The sequence below is a fragment of the Platalea leucorodia genome, assembly GCF_965183815.1.
Source record: "Platalea leucorodia genome assembly, chromosome: 2".
Classification (NCBI taxonomy): domain Eukaryota; kingdom Metazoa; phylum Chordata; class Aves; order Pelecaniformes; family Threskiornithidae; genus Platalea; species Platalea leucorodia.
In genome coordinates this window covers 33,935,470-33,952,782 of record NC_138824.1, presented here as the reverse complement: position 1 = coordinate 33,952,782, position 17,313 = coordinate 33,935,470, and the positions used below count along the sequence as shown (strand labels likewise).

The window sequence follows — 17,313 nt, the reverse complement described above, 5'->3', positions numbered from 1 at the left end:
AATACCACAAAATCCTAACCAGGCATGTCAAAAGACTACTGAATACTCAATACACAATGTAAGGAGAGGACTTCAAGGCAAATTACTACATTTTCTGGCATGCGTATACACTGGAAATTTATAACTGATGAGAATAACTTTGACCAGATACAGCATAAATTCTAGGTAGTCAGTTTTACCACACACACTGATTACATTTTTTATTTTATTGCTAAGGCATGAATACTTGCTTCTGATTACTTCTTTTTTTTATCCTAAATCGCACAAATATGTCTACATTATAGTTCCCCTGCAGAACAGCTTTCCCACAATGTATTGATACTTCTTTTTTTCTTTTTTTCCACCAGAACGTAAATTAGCATTGTATTAGGATGCATCTAGACATTTCAGATTAATTATTTACACAATGGACTTGTAACTAGACACATCAATATCGTGTCAACTTTATCAATCCATGTTCCCCAAAGCCGGGCCTGAAAGTGGCATTTGGCATATTACCTAAAAATTATTTCCATCCCTGTGTCAATTGTTGTGGACCAACAGCAATGTTCCACAGCAATGTCAAATTCCACTGGAACATGAAATGTTTCAAGACCAAACACACAGAGGCAAAAACTGTGTATTTCATTGCATTTTGCAGCACTGCAAAGGGTTGAGGATTTTTTTTTTCTCTGTTTGGGCTTATTTCTGTAGTTTTTAGATAACGGAGAGGAAGTATTGCACTAGACTCATAAACCAAATTTGTTCTCCATCAGGTTTTGCTAAACAATCATTACAGCACTTGAATAACTGAACTACAACTAGCAATACAGAAAATAAGAGTAGAATTCATTTAGAAACGGAAACAGCTATCCTGACTGCTATTTGGTTGTTGTTTCCTTCAGCATTCAGAGTGCGTAGCTACCAGGGGCATATACAGAGCAGTTCATTCTCTGCAGCATTTTTAACAGACATTACCTAAATAAAACAGATGCACAATATCTGAATTCAGGTTGTGTACAGTTTTCTGAAGCTATAAGCAAGACAGAAGTCCTAGCAAGACTCAGGATTTCATTTCCAACAGGCCCAAATGAAGTACTTTACCGAAATGGCAACACACAGAACAAAATCTCACATGAAATGTTAGTGGGGAAGATGAACAAGACTGTCACCTGTTCCCTTTGCACAGCCTGTCATCACCTTCAGTAGGTGATACCCATGTAGCATAGTCTTTCTGTGGAGAAACTGCAAGCGAGGGAGGAAAAAGGAATAGGAAAGGAAAAGTATGCAAACTCACACCAGGCCCCTAAAAGAAAAATATTTCACAAGATCACGCTATCAGCATTGCCTTTCAGAGGCAAAATATTCTAAAGGTAACTCAGAGGGTAATTCTCTTGCTAAGGATACCCTTGTCTGACAGTTTTGAGGCTTCCACGCTAGATGGGGAAGAAAGCTGCAGTACACGTACAAAAGGCATGGAGGGAAACAAAAAACAAAAACCACTGTCACCAAGCCCTTCCCTTTTATTGTGTTCACTAATTACTCTTACTCTTCACTACTATGAACTAAGTAACACTAATAATACTAGTGACTCATTAATAAGCTAAACTAATTAAAATAATTAATAACCAATTAACTAATAACTGATTAACTAATTACTCTTTGCCTTGCTTTTCAAACATGCAGTGTTAATTCTAATAAAAAGCAGGTACAACTTCATGTGACAAGCCTGTAAAACATGGTCTCAGGATGGAACTGATAATCCAGCCCTAAGAGTGGATCAATCCAGCAGCAGAAAAAAAAAAAAAAAAATCTCACTCAACACAACATCTGATCAAATCATTCTAAATAAAATTGTTTCAGTTTCAACAGGATTGTTGCAATCGCTTCACAAAGGGATGGTGAAGATACATCTGAAATGAGCATCAAATCCTAAAGAAACTACTTCAGAAATATACCCTTAAAATTTAGTTAGTACATTATTTCATATATACATGCACACACGTTAGTACAATTTTAACAAACTTTTTGTACCTCAGAAGCCAGAGATTCGTACTTACTTGTGCATTTTCATAAAACAAAACATCAGGCACTTTCATCTTCTCGGTTGAGTTATAAATTGGCATCGTCACAGACCCTATCTTCAGGATCCCATTGTTTATTTCACCTAGACATTTTTCAGGGAACAAGCAAATACATTACTTACAGCATCCTCTGAGCAGACATGCAATCAATCCCCAACACTTGCAAGTGACAATTTACAAATTTTAACAAGGCTGTGGGTTGCCGTAAATGATTTCTATCTAAAGAAAGAGAATGTTGGAAAGAGTATCCGTTAAAGAGAATTCAAATTCATGATCATGCAACCTCTTGTTAAAATTGCAAAGAAGTCTGTTACAATAAATGATGAATAGGTGATCTTATGGGAAAAGTACCATAAGAAACACTAGAAGTTGTGACCACTGCCTTAGTTTAATGTCATACTCTCATTTTATTATTGGAATATGACTAATATCATTAGGCTACATTTCCCCAACCCCCAAGTTTTCTCACTCTCATTCCCTCTGTTGTCTTTTCCTGTCCCACTGGGGAGCGGGTTGCAGAGGGGAGTGAGCGAGCAGCTCTGTGGGTGCTCAGCTCAGAGCTGGGGCCAACCCACCACAACAGTATAGAGTCACTGTTGATTCTCCCTTTCAGCATTACATTTTTGCTCAAATGGGTAATGCCAGAACATGGATACGTTTAACATTTTGGTGAAAACTGGCTAAATTTGCACTCGTTGAAATAATCTTCAACTACAGCTCTGAGAGAAAAAGTACATTTGAAAAATTTCTTAGATCGAAAAGAACCATAAATTCTGTCCTTAGGAAAATACCAACAAATAAATATAATGAAACAATAATACTGTGCAGTAAAAACAGTAATCATTTCTTGCCACTGATTTCATAATCTGTCATGGTGTAAAACTGAAAATAGCCTAATTTCTAGACAGATGTTGTTCACTTATTATTCTATATGGTTCTGTCTTTATGGCATGAACAGAGAAACACAGAAAATTCAAGGGATGTGTCCAGATAAAAAAAAAGAATGGTAAGCAGGTAGCATCACACAACTGGCAAGAGTTTAAATTATTTTATATATATAGCTTTTATATATACAAAAAATGCCAATAGAGATATAATAATACATGGATGGCTGCATATGTATATGTGCATGTATATGTATATACACATACATATGGCTGCACATATATATTATACTGTATATAACAGATACATTAATATATCTGTATTTACATATATATTTTCATATACACACACACGCACACAAATAAAATCTATAAAAACAGAATCCATATTAATTAAAACCGAAGATGTGTTTACTACTGCAAAGATCTAACACTAAAAATACAGAAGTCAAATACATCACAAAACTGAGAATAAATATACAAAAGAATGACAGCAGAGATAACACTGGTGAAGTAGAGTAAAGGAAAAGTTTAGTGAATGGAAAATGGCAAATTGCTCAAAGTGTGCTGCCTGACAGAAGATATGAAAAGATATACAGCTAGCATGAAGCCCAGGGGTCATGCAGGAATGAGAAAGCAGAAGTGAGAAAAATGGCAGAAACAGAAATATATGCATAGCACTCAAGGCTACTGCAGACGAGTACAAGTTGGATGAGGTAAAGAAACAAAGACCTGCTCGATAAAGGTGACATGTAACAACTACAGCAGTTTAAAGAGAATAAAAAGAAGGGAAACTAAAAAAGAAGTGCATGCCAGAATGAAAGCAAAACATAACCGAAAACTTACAAAAGTCTCAATAAGAAAAAGGTTGATTTTAACAGTGGAGAGAAAGAAGCGATGGTAAAAGACAGAACAGAGAAGTATTAAGATCAAACCAAGGCTGTAACTGTACAGAAGAGTAGTTATTAGTGACGGCGTGGGGAAAAAAAGGGCAGTCCAAGAAAGCCTGAGGCCATGGATCTTACAGACTAGGAAATACTTAAACATGATGGAGAACAAAATTCCATGAGCTGGGAATACAGCAGACAATACAAAAGTATCAACATACTGAGAGCAGCACTGCATTCTGACAGAACATAGTTAAAGGGATATAACTGGAGCAAATTACATTTAATTTTTACGATAATTAATACACCTTTATATGCTCAACCATGAGTAACATTCATGAAAAGCAGGACAAAAGATGGCAGAAGCTTACATGTGTAATCCTTTTCCTCTAGTTTCTTCATGTCATCTTGACTTGTCTCAATACGAGAATCCTGCAGATTTTTATGTAAAGCTGATCTGGCAAGGTTTGGTAAAAACCTAAATGAAGAAAAATAATAGGGAGGTTGTATTTTAAGGATTTTTTTTTTTTTTATGAAGTTTTCAGTATTTACTGTAATCTAAAATCAGTATGAAGCTTTACTTGGACCTCCAAACCCTGAACGTCTATTCCTTTCACACTCAAATAATCTTCAACATTTCACCTATCCCTAAGGAAAGAAACTGAGCTTCTTCCACATAGGCAATGAGCTACATTTGTGGCTGCGTGCTCATTTTAAAAGGCTTCAGTGTTATCGAGTATTGCAACAGGGTTGTCATGTAGGATGGATTAGGACTGGAAGTATGTAATGTCCTCATTCCACTGCCAGTAAGAGCTACAATAGAAACAGTGTTTTTTCGGAAATACCTTTTCTCTTGACTCAGTTCACTTGGGCTCCAGGTTCCAAAGAGAAAGAGTAAGTTCTGAGGTGTTCAGAACTAGGCCCTTTCAGTTTTCCAAACCTTTTGATAATTACAATTTGCTTTCTTTTGGAAAAAAACAAAACAAAACAACAAAAAAACCTAGATGTTCATAACTTTTCTAGATACAGCTTTTAGAACTGAAACCAAGCCTCCACCAAACATCTAGTCATACTAGACATTAATATAACTCCGCTTTGAGTGTTTTGAGACAGTGAAGTAATACTGATAATGGTGACCTAATTTATATAATGTAATGAAACGTCTTCATAAAGATGAGAAGAGAGTACAAAGTCTTTTCTACTCACCTCCTAGGTTTGAGAATACCACAGAAATACTTCTAAAGAAATGACAGACTTTAAGGAGCAAGACAGCAATTGTATTATCTACTAAAATGCATTAAAAACTATCTTGCATGTTAGCAGCTGACCAAGAAGCTCTTAAACTTCCACCAAAACTAGCACTTCTACCTGGAAAGGCAGGCTTTATTAACAGCATAGTAAAGGCTTTCATCTGGATGTTGTGACAGTCGACGACAAATTCTCAATAGTTGTCGAGTAGATAAAGACGAAGCCAGTGATTGTGCCTGTCAAAAAATACAAGGTAGTTTAATTATTTGATCTCTGGGACTGGATCTCAGGGATTTAAACTGAACAAGTCAGGAGAAAAAATTAATCCAAAAGGAATTATTTCAACTTTTCTCCTAATTCATAGATGCTTTCTGCCTCCTACAGCAGCTTGTGCTTTTTAATCTGCAAGCTTGTAATTCTGTATTTGTTGCAGCAATTCACTGCCATGGAAATCATGACGTCATCAAAAGATCAGCCTTACGATTTCACTTGATAAGCAACAGGAAGAAAAATGTGCTGATAACTAAATTTTATTTGCTATATAAAACCTACCACTAAACAATATTAACAATAACAAGGAAGTTAGCCACTGTAAAAGGATCAGTGTCCTAAAAACTCATCTGCTCTTCACAAACTGAATATGAGCTCCACATGTAACGCTCTGGCAAAAGGGTCTGGCAGGATTCTTGGACTTATAAACAAGACAACACTGGGCAGCAGTAAGGAGATTGTATCACCTCTGCACACGCCTTCTGGGCGGGCCGTTACTGGAACACTGTGTCCTTTTCTGTTGTCCACATGTTAAAATAAATGCTAAAAACTGGACATGATTCAGCAAAGAGTTACAAAAATGATTCAATGCCTGGGAAGGCAGACCTCAAACAAATACAGCAAAATCTAAAAAACAAACAAACAAACAAAAACCCCAAACAAGTGACCATGTATTTAAAGAGAGATATAAAGACTGAGAAAGAAATTGTTCTATAATTATATCTACCGGATGAAGGTATCTAATACAAATAGGTTCCTTATTTTAGCAGGAAACACACAACAATGAGTGTGATCTGATAAGTCACGCCATGCTTTGCCTGGGTCAAGTGAAATATTTTAATTAGGTAATTTCAAAGCATTTTGTTTCAGTTCATATAAATGATTTCTTACTATAATTATCTTAATATATTATTATTATATTATTACAATTATCTTAATATATTATGCTGTTCCAATTGGAAAAAAATCCTGAAATTTGCCATCCAGGGAAAAAAAATACAGAAAAGCAGCACTCCATGAATTTCAGAGCCTTTTTTTCACCCCTGAATAATTTTTAAGCATGAGAAATGTCTTATCACCAATTCTGTCCCATGGAAAATTGCAGTTTTGACAAACAGGCATTAATATTAAAAAAAAAATCAGTTCTATGAAATTGTACAAAACTTTTGCTGAGTGCTGAGAAAGCAAAGGATAATACTTTATAGCATAGCTCTGAGCAATGAGCAAGAACGATTTAGATTGGGCTAACTGCAAAGATTACTATTCCTGCTCCCACTGCTTTCATTGACGGAAGACTGTGAAGCATCTTCTGAACCATCATAGTTTACCACCCAGCATTATGGACACTGTGATGTAAATGACAGCATTTCAAGTGTTATTTCAAGACCCACTTAGCCATGTGCCGGGTCCTGCACTTGGGTCACAACAACCCCATGCAACGCTACAGGCTGGGGGAGGAGTGGCTGGAGAGCTGCTTGGTGGAAAAGGACCTGGGGGTGTTGGTTGACAGCTGCCTGAACATGAGCCAGCAGTGTGTTCAGGTGGCCAAGAAGGCCAATGGCATCCTGGCTTGTATCAGGAATAGTGTGGCCAGCAGGACCAGGGAGGTGATAGTGCCCCTGTACTCGGCACTGGTGAGGCCGCACCTCGAGTACTGTGTTCAGTTTTGGGCCCCTCACTACAAGAAGGACATCGAGGTGCTGGAGCGTGTCCAGAGAAGGGCAACGAAGCTGGTGAAGGGTCTAGAGCACAAGTCTTATGAGGAGCGGCTGAGGGAGCTGGGGTTGTTTAGCCTGGAGGAGGCTGAGGGGAGACCTTATTGCTCTCTCCAGCTACCTGAAAGGAGGTTGTAGCGAGGTGGGGGTCGGTCTCTTCTCCCTAGTAACAAGTGACAGGATGAGAGGAAACGGCCTCAAGCTGCGCTAGGGGAAGTTTAGGTTGGATATTAGGAAAAACTTCTTCACCGAGAGGGTGGTCAAGCATTGGAACAGGCTGCCCAGGGAAGTGGTTGAGTCCCCATCCCTAGAGGCATTTAAAGAACGGATAGATGTGGTGTTCGAGAACATGGTATAGATGGACTTGGCAGTGTTAGGTTAGCGGTTGGACTCGATGATCTTAAGGGTCTTTTCCAACCTTGACGATTCTATGATTCTATGATTGATTCTATGTGTGAAGCATGGCCAAGGGAGAGGGGTGAGTGCTGTATCCTTGATATCCCTGCTCACTAGCTAGAACCCTCGCTGCCTTTGGAGATTATCTTCTCTTTCCAAAAGTATCTTAAAAAGCTGAAAGGTTCCCAAGTAGAGTAAGTTTCGGCAGGTAAGCAACCCTCCTAAGTCACAACCTACGGGACTGCACTGACGGAGAATGGCAGTTGGGCATAGTAACTGAGGTTGTGTATTTCATACATTGTGCCACCTTGGTAAATCCAATCTCTTAAGGTCACGGGCATTTTAAAGTCTAGACAATATATAGCATCAGATCCTGCACTGAAATAAATAAGCATGGAGCATAGGACCACAGAGGAAAAGTGGTATCACATCTTCTGAATATTTGCAACTTGCAGTTAAAGTTTTGGGAACAAAATTTCCTCTTTTCTCTGACCTGTTGGGTTTTTTTTTTGTTGTTTTGTTTTGTTTTGTTTTATTTTATATTAAGCAACTGTCAACTCAAAATTGGGTTAGTGACAGTCTTTGTAACATATATCTATGAGGCATCTAATTCAACAGGATCTTGATTGTGGTCTCTAGATTCTATTGTACGTTAAGCAAACAATTACAATGACGGAGACAACACCCACAGGCTGATTAGTCTACAGGTATTCTTCTATTGTTAACAAAATCACTTTAAACAATGGTTAATATTTCAGGATAACCTCTGGCAGAGGCTTACTTAGGCAACTCTATAAATAGCGTGACATACCTAAGGCACACATTTCAGCTCTCCACACAGGTGTGCTATTCCCAACATATCTCATGTCACTGCTGATCTATGAGAAACCTCTCTCGATCCATACTGTGACTCACTTCTCATCCAACATCATATACTTCATTTAGATATTTCCCAATGCTATAGACATCCACATATTTGGAAAGGATTTTTGCAATGCTCTGTTCAGGCATGGTATGTCTCCAAGTATGTCAAAACCAATACATTTATACATTAGGCATAGGAAGCTAAATAGATAATAACAACAACACTGTCCCAAAGGTGTACCTAAAAGTCAATCATTTTACTTACTTTTTTTAAGCTCAGAAGAGCGTAACAGCCTCTCTCAGCTTCTTAAATAGTAATACTCTAAAAGCTATACCCATGTTAAAATCATGAAAACTAAGAAGAACAGATTACATTTGCATACCAGTTAAACTGCTGGATTCCACTAAAAATGTTTTACATTTTTAGTTACATTAAAACATCCAGTGCTTTAGTTGCCATAGCAATAATTTCTTTTTCTTTTCACCATGATTTGACTGTATCTTTTTAAAGAATTTTGTGGTTACTATGTCAGCAGAACTTACTTTCCTTGACAAGACTGCTTTAATAGAATAGCCTGTAGCAGTAATGCAGCCAGGAGTTCTGGAGCTTTCCCTTTTCTGAGTCTTTGCTGTTGCCCATTGGCATTTTATAATGGCTAGGTAGCTCCCACTGTCCAAAAAGCCCCAATAGTTTCAGCTATCGAAGTTCCAATGACTAAAGTGAAGTAATCAAAAAGTATTTGGACACGCATGATTATATCCATACCCGTTCAAAAGGCACCTCAAGCATGTTTCACTGTGAGCCATGTAACTAAACCCAGACAACATGTGTACTGTTCTGCCTTGACTTCTCTGGGATTTGGGCAATTTCCTAAAAGCTTTACTTATGCAGATTCTAAAAATATAAATCATAAATCAAAAAACTTTACAGTATGCGGTGCAGTAATTGCCAGCAATAATTTTCTGGGGCTGGTTTTCCAATCAGGCGGCCTTTGAAATAACACTACAGCTTAGCATGCTTCACCCAGCCTTTGTTAAAGCAAACAGTCACAGTCAGAGAAAGTAAATTAAAAAAGAGAAAAAAAAAAAAGAAAAAAAAAAAAAAAGCTCACCGTGGCATCATTTGTCTCCCGAAGCTTATGTGTTAATGACAACAACCGCTCCACAGCAACACTAGGTACATTTGGAATCTGCTTGGAAGAAAAACAGTATTAATCTTACTGCAAAACATGCAAGTTCCATATACAGCTACACCCAGGTGTGATGAGCATACAGTTGCTGCAGTTGCTTTCTGTCAACCAAAAAGGAATACAGTTTTGACAAAGAGCATTTTTCTATTACAGCATCATTTAATACCACAATAAGAATGCTAATTTATATCAATACCATTAAAAGATAAGCGGATATGGTGTTTTGATCAGCTTTGAAAATGAAGACTCATTTATGCCATACTGAAATAGCAAAGTATTTTTTATGTAGTAAATAATCATGTTCAGTAAGCTATAGTCAGTAAGTACCTAAAATATTGAACACACTTACCATTTCTTTAATAACTTCCATTTCTTCACTCTTGCTTAAAGATCGAACATTATGAAAAAGAAACAGAGTCAGAAACTCTGGACCCAGCCATTGTTGGGTACTGCTTCCAATGACAGGAGGTTCTGCTAAGACCACTATTCTGAAAGAAGGATGGATAGGAAAGATAGACCTGCAAAAAAAAGAGTTTCAAAATGCATTATCTGGCTTAAGCAGTGAATATAAAATTTAATTTTTACAATAGATGAAAACAAAAATTATTGTTCTGAATCATATCACAGTCTATTCAGATAATTTGCAATGCAACTTTATTTTTTAAAGAAAGACAAAGATTGCATAATGTGACTTGCAATTTTATAAATTTACAATTTTTTAATGCTCAGAAGGGTACCCAAGTCTCGTCTTCTCATCTGCAACAGGACCTGCATGCCTCAAGATGAACAAATACCAGCAACTAAGCTACGGTCTACTGTATTGTATGTCTGAAATGGACACATCTCACTCATCTGATCGACTTTTACAAGTGCTTCACCTAAAGCAGGATCTCACAGGCAAATCAGGGAGAGAACAAGATCTACTGGAGCTGCAGTAATGAGTAACTTCTTTTACTCCACTAGACTGAAAGAAAGAATGACACTGTAGAGATTGGCCTAGATACCACGAAGAGCTGGATTTAGTAACAGTTTAGGAACATTCCCCTTACTGATGCTCTTTGTGGCCCTTGGAAAATCACCTAGACTCTTGGGACTTACAAGAACTTAAGAAATGCCCTGCTGGGTCCTTCAATCTACCCATCTCGCTACATGTTCTGTCTCTGATTGTGATAGCTGGAGATACTCCTTGGGGAAAGCACATAAGCCTAGCCACTACCAGTAGTCTGTCCTCCTCATACTCTCCCAGCACCCACAATCATATCTTCAAAGACATTGGAGGGTAGATCCCTATTTGCTTTAATGTCTGTTTACTCACAAATCCCTTTCTGAACTACTTCATCCTATCTGCCTCCACAACTTCCTCTGGCAACACATGCGCTGTTCGTGGTTGTAAAAGGTATTTTTAAATTTATTATTGTTTTTTAAATATTTATGGAACTGACCTGCTAGCTTCAGTCAGTGTTCCCTAGTTCACACTGCAGGATTTGGTGACTAATGGTCTCTTAGACACCTGCCTATTTGATTCAACTGAAGACAATGGGAGCTTACTGTGATCAACACAAACTTAAATATAACTTTTAGATGCATGTGTTAGGGCAGTAGAAGACCGCTGCCTCAGTTTTTGGTATCTTTGCCTTCTTCACATCTTTTGTCTCCCTTATCTATGTAATATTATCACCTCTTCGGACTGGGAATTCATTAGTACTCATCAATCAGCACAATTGCATGATCTCTAGAAGCAGCAGAAATAATAGAGAGTAACAAGTCAGATACAAAACCCAGTCAAATTGTGCAAGGAGGGGCTGTTTTCAACAATTATTTTCACAGTACTCTTATTAAAACAGGAGACGTTAATTTGGATAAAACAAGTGAAATTTAATTGGACAACTTATATTGCTAGATATGCCTGTTATCATGTCATTTTCCATATAAATTACTACATTTGAAATCAGAACACTTGGAGGCAAGTATTCTTCCTCATCAAACTGAGGGGGGAAACAATGGCAAAAGCAAGCAAATCTGAAGACAGACTATGACCATTAAAGATAAATTAACAAATCTACTGCATAGTTGGCTCATCTGTTTGTCACAACAATAAACCTGTGATACAACAGAGCAATTATAGCAGTCTCTTCTGTCAAAGCAAACACAGGGGGTGCATGAGTTATTCTCAGCTGAAAGTCATAAGCCTAGAAGCTACTCCCTGATTGATAAAAATAGAAATAGATGTCTGAAAACATCACATGAAAGAGGAACCAATGGGAATGTCACTGTCACTAAGCATAAAAGAAGGTCAGGGAACATGAGCCAACCTTATTATAGAAGAAAACGTTTCCTACATAGGATAAATGCATGTACTTCCAGGCTCACTCCTCCCCCCCATTACTAAGAAGAAAAACAACCCTGCTCCAGATAACCACCAAATTCGAAGGACCAATTCTGGTCCTTCTGCAATACCATAAGAGAACACAAGAAGTGGTCAGCTTTCCCTAGTCAAAGGAACACATTTCTCTTGTACCACCTCCACGTCACTGCCTAACTCAAAGGGCATGGTGTGGACAGCCAGGGAGGGCATGGGGAAAAGTGGGAGGAGACGAGATGCAAAGTCAGAGCAAGCTAACTTGGTGTATCAGTTAAAGTCACTGACATACTCTCTCGACTTGGACGTATCACAACATCACTGCTGTAGGTTTCCAGTTTGTAAACATGAATAAAACTATTTGGCTACTTCAAAAGCCTATTGTTTGGACTTATGTTTGCAATGTTGAAAATGTCAAGCTAAGTGTATTATTAAAACAAATGCCACAAATGACTCAATCCTGCAACGCTCTGAAAGTTTCCAGCTTCCATCAGCGCAACTGAAGAGCTTCAAAGTTGTTCGATCTTATTACAGATCAAGTCTCTAAAGGAATATAATATGGAGCTCCTACATGGAGCTATATTTTAGAAAAAAGAAATCCTTGACATCTTGTGTTCTTTGCAGATGAAGGCCAAGTAAGTGTATCTTGTTAAAAACTTGGCATCTTTTAAATTAATAAGCCTGAAACACAGTGGGAGGATTTGGTGTTGATTAATACAAAGAGTCTCTATCCTTCTCTCTATTAAATGTTTACTGACAACACAGGTAGCAGAGTACTCTGCTAATAATATGCATGTCCTTCTTTTGACATCAGTGTTTAATTCTAACCAAGGATTACCGCCACTGCTCTCAAGAGGAAGATCAGGACACAGTCTGTTCAGTGTGATTTTAGGGAAAGATTTTCTTGTTGTTGACACATGGTTCTAAGCAACTGAAGCTTCTCCTAAAAAAAAAACAAAAACAACGCAGAATGGCATTCCTAATGCCACCTTGCAAAACCAAACAATTTTTGGTCGTCTCTTCCTGTGACATGATTTAATAAATCTCAGTTTTGATCAAATTTTACGAGTTGGGAATTGTTACAATACTAGGACCACAATGACCTATTGTTGTTTTCTTGCTGTTTTTCTTAAATTTCACCACTCTAAAATTAACAGATTACTTTATCTGAAAATTCACTAAACTGGAAAAAAAACCCCACAACAAAAAATGAGGTAAAAGCTAGAAAATATAAGCAATTAAAAACTTCTATTGCTTGCTAAATTCACTCCCTGTCACGTTTTATATTTGTCTCATCTACTGTGTGTTCCCTTTCAACCTAATCGCATGGAAAATAATCCACTGTCTGCAGGGCTTTAAAACCACCCATGCATTATGAGTGACTTCTTTTAGCTTTTGAACAGCCCTATTATATACCTACTTCTAGATTTTCCTATAATAGCTGCCTTTCTGCTCACCACACCAAGGACTTATCATCTGTGTGTGTGTGTGCATGTGTTGTGGGGAGGGGGGAATATCCACCCAAACAGGTTAAAATACTGCATCATAAGACAAACCAACACTTCACTGCTCATCTTGTAAAGGCTGCGTGCTGCCTTTACTGTATCTGTCTCAGCGAAGTAATGGATGACTACAGAAGAAATTCTGTGCAGAAATCTTGGATATGCACGGTTCTTGAATGCACTTTCTCTTAATCTCTGAACCTGTTCAGGAAAGTGAATCATACAATCGTTAAACGAATAAGGAATCAGCAGCTATAATTTCCGTCTGTGTAAAAGATCTTTAAGGACCACCTGTCACTTTCTCAAGGGCAGCTTTTTTTATTTTTCCTTCTCCTCAAGCTCATAAACAAAAATACTTAAGTTTCCTCAAATGAGTGAATGTCATCTTACTGTGACCGTTTGCTAACTTAACTCCACAGCCAAACTGGCACAAGAAAGAACAGAGGAAAAAGTACTCTGTGCCCACTGCTAGTTACCGTGTAGCTTACAGGCTTTCAGCAGGCCAGGGAGTATCCCAAAATCTCACAAGGGCAAACGTACTGCTTGCACTTGTCAGTCCCGACAGAGCTATTGCACCCACCAGTCTGAAGCCCTTCTCGGAAAAATGCTAGTAGACACGACAGATGTAGAAATGTAATGAAATAATAGTGAACATGTAACTCGATTACAATAATTAACATCATTTAAAATAAGAATGTATTTCATTAGCTCTTACAAAGGTGTCCTGGTTTCAGCTGGGATAGAGTTAATTTTCATCTTGGTAGCCGGTATGGGGCTGTGTTTTGGGTTTAGGATGAGAACAATGTCGATGATACACTGATGCTTTGGTTCTTGCTAAGTAGTGCTAAGCTGTCTCTAAATAGGTGCTAAGTGGCGCTCACCCTGGTCAAGGACTTTTCAGCTTCCCCTGCTCTGCCGGGGGCATAAGAAGCTGGGAGGGGGCACAGCCATGGGGGTGCTGACCCAGACTGGCCCAAGGGCTACTCCATACCATATGACGTCATGCTCAGCATATAAGCTGGGGGAAGAAGAAGGAAGGGGGGACATTGGGCATGATGGCGTTTGTCTTCCCAAGTAACCGTTACGCGTGATGGAGCCCTGCTTTCCTGGGGATGGCTGAACACCTGCCTGCCGATGGGAAGTAGTGAATGAATTCTTTGTTTTGCTTATTTAACTGTTCTAATTTATTTTACTTCAATTATTAAACTGTCTTTATCTCAACCCACGAGTTTTCTCCCTTTTACCCTTGTGATTCTCTCCCCCATCCCACCGCGGGGGGAGTGAGCGAGCGGCTGCGTGGTGCTTAGTTGCTGGCTGGGGTTAAACCACGACAAAAGGTAATAAAACTTCTAAATGAAGTTGTCCAAAAATATAATTTATGAATGTTTTAACCTTCAAAACTTGAAAACAATCTGAAAACCAAACAATGCTTTCCTCTTTGTCCAGCACTGCAAAGAACACTGCCACGGTTTAAGTATGTTCACTTTCCCTACTGTAATACCATTTACATTCGTATATAGAGGCGTGTGATTTCTTTAGACCATAGCGTGATCTGAAATACCATCTCTTTATTTAAAAAAAAAACCAAAAAAACACTACCCTCTTGACTTATCAGGGTTGGAAATTAAGTGATGGATTGTGCAGTATTCTCCTTTCTATTCTGCTCCATGTTCTCAGTTTCTCTGACATACGGCAGTAAGGTATCGATTCTTCTCTATCACAGCTGCCTTCCAGTCTCCAGCTATCGCTTTTTCTGAAATCCTGAAGATGGCCTTGCCCTCTCCTAATCTAATGATTTCCTAATGAAGCTTCTGGCTTCTTTCTTCCAAATTCTAGTCCTTCAGAAATATTCCTTTTTCTCTTGATCTTGTATCTCCTCTGTTTATGACTATTTTCAGCTACTTCATTTAGGTCCTGCCTGACTGCTTAGACATTTAAAACTTTGTCATGCACTTCCACTGAATCATTGATGTGCCTCTCAGTATGTTTCTTCCTCTTCCTCTGTTTCTCATAAAAACTACGTTAGTACATGAGATCAGGTAAATAATAAAAAGGTTAATAACAAAATAAAAAGTTACTTTTGTAACTTAATATGTATTCTATGTACCATATTGATTCCCAATATACAAATGAGAATCAAGGTTGAATGAACAGGATTTAGGAAAAAAAAGTCAGAATAATCTCCTGATTCAAACAAAACTTGAAACCACTTTCCATAGGGAACTCCCTTATCGGAAAATTAACAGTAGTCTTAACGTATCACTCATTAAACATCCCAGATTCAGTCCCAGCAGAACTGGGAATGACAGCATATATTCTGCAGGCCTGGGAAAGAGCAACTGTACTGAAATTACTTTAGTCAAATCCATTAAATCAGGATGAGTAAAGTTCTCTTTTCATCATACTCTTAACACCAGAAATATAGCCAAGGCCACTAGCCACAGCCATTGACACACAGCAAGAGAGCCAACATTTCTCATCGATATGGAAAGCATCCCCCAGTCACGATTTAGAAGAATTCGCCCAGCCAATCTGCTAATAAATTCAAGATACAGTATATTCTATATAACATCTCCACAAGGCAATCTTTTGCAGGCAAATGAGGGATGGTTAGCACCATTGTGTTTTCTCAGTCTGTGACTAAATCAGCTACCATTACCCTAGATATCATTTGATGAGAAGGTGTCTGGAGAGAGCGGCTAATTCTGCCCAGCCATTCTGCAACACTGGAAGGTACTGCATCTTGCAGTGACAGGTAGCTGCTGCTGAAAAGGATGAGCAGCAGGGAGGAATGCAGTCCGGGAATCAAAGAGCAACTATTGACACCGCATCCTGGAGCCAGTGAAAGGTAGTGATGTTTTCAGAACATGTAAGGGACCAAAACCAGAATGAGGTCCTGGAACACCTTCAGTTCCTCAAGGGCTGAGAAGAACAGTGCCCTCTCCACAGAGGAGTGGTTCACTGATGCCAAAGCAGCCCATAGCCAAAACCAAAGCAGCAGATACATGTTTGCATTACTTTACCCTGGCTTCTTTTGAGTAAGTCAGCACAGAAGAAAGTTGAACAAGGGCCAGATTGAATGTTTCACCTAGGAGAAGGTGGGATTCTCACCACAATGGACTTCAGCTAATTCGGTACCAAGAATTTCCATCTGTATCCAAGATGGTGCTAAATAGTCACACTGAGCTTCCAGATGCAAGAATGCCTACACAGTGGGGTTTCTGTTTGTTTGTTTGTTTGCTTTTAAGATCAAGTACTAATCAGAAATGTATTCTTGTCCAAGACAACAGACACCCCTCATTTATGGATTAGAGGGTGAAAGCTCACTGCCAGTCAAACAGATAATTTAGAACTTTGCAATTCACAATACACTACGTTGAAAAATTTTAAGGTGGCTAGGTAAAAGCAATACATTGCGATCCAAAGGTAAGGGGGACAGCCTTCCAAGCAAAGCCAAAAAAAAGACTTTCGGAGCCTTCATAGAATCATTAGGGTGGGAAAAGACCCTTAAGATCATCGAGTCCAACCGTTAACCTATCACTGCCAAGTCCACCACTAAACCATGTCCTTAAGCACCACGTCTACTCTTCTTTTAAATACCTCCAGGGATGGAGACTCAACCACTTCCCTGGGCAGCCTGTTCCAATGCTTGACCACCCTCTCGGTGAAGAAGTTTTTCCTAATATCCAACCTAAACTTCCCCTGGCGCAGCTTGAGGCCGTTTCCTCTTGTCCTATCGCTTGTTACTAGGGAGAAGAGACCGACTCAGGGAGAAGAGACCCGACCCTTCAAAGTAGTCAAAAGCAATGCACAATTAGCACTGAACAGCCGAACGAAAAGGTTACTCAATGAGAGTTAAGGGAAGGGAAGTGTGTACAAAGGTGGCACAGTAAGAAAATAGGTCTGCAGAACAGTCATTAAAGAAGACAGCTTGG

At 38.7% G+C, this 17,313-nt stretch overlaps 1 protein-coding gene across 3 annotated transcripts in view; it reads right to left on the bottom strand.

Moving 5' to 3' along the window:
- Positions 1-17,313, bottom strand: part of VWA8 (von Willebrand factor A domain containing 8) — a gene marked incomplete at its 5' end in the record, with an annotated part of 195,231 nt that overhangs the window by 115,830 nt on the left and 62,088 nt on the right. For all 3 annotated transcript variants that reach the window (XM_082333521.1, XM_082333519.1, XM_082333520.1), the window contains 5 exons: positions 2,040-2,146; positions 4,206-4,312; positions 5,203-5,318; positions 9,440-9,517; positions 9,867-10,035. In XM_082333521.1, coding sequence (XP_082189647.1) covers positions 2,040-2,146; positions 4,206-4,312; positions 5,203-5,318; positions 9,440-9,517; positions 9,867-10,035 — 577 coding nt within the window. The remainder of the gene's footprint in view (positions 1-2,039; positions 2,147-4,205; positions 4,313-5,202; positions 5,319-9,439; positions 9,518-9,866; positions 10,036-17,313) is intronic.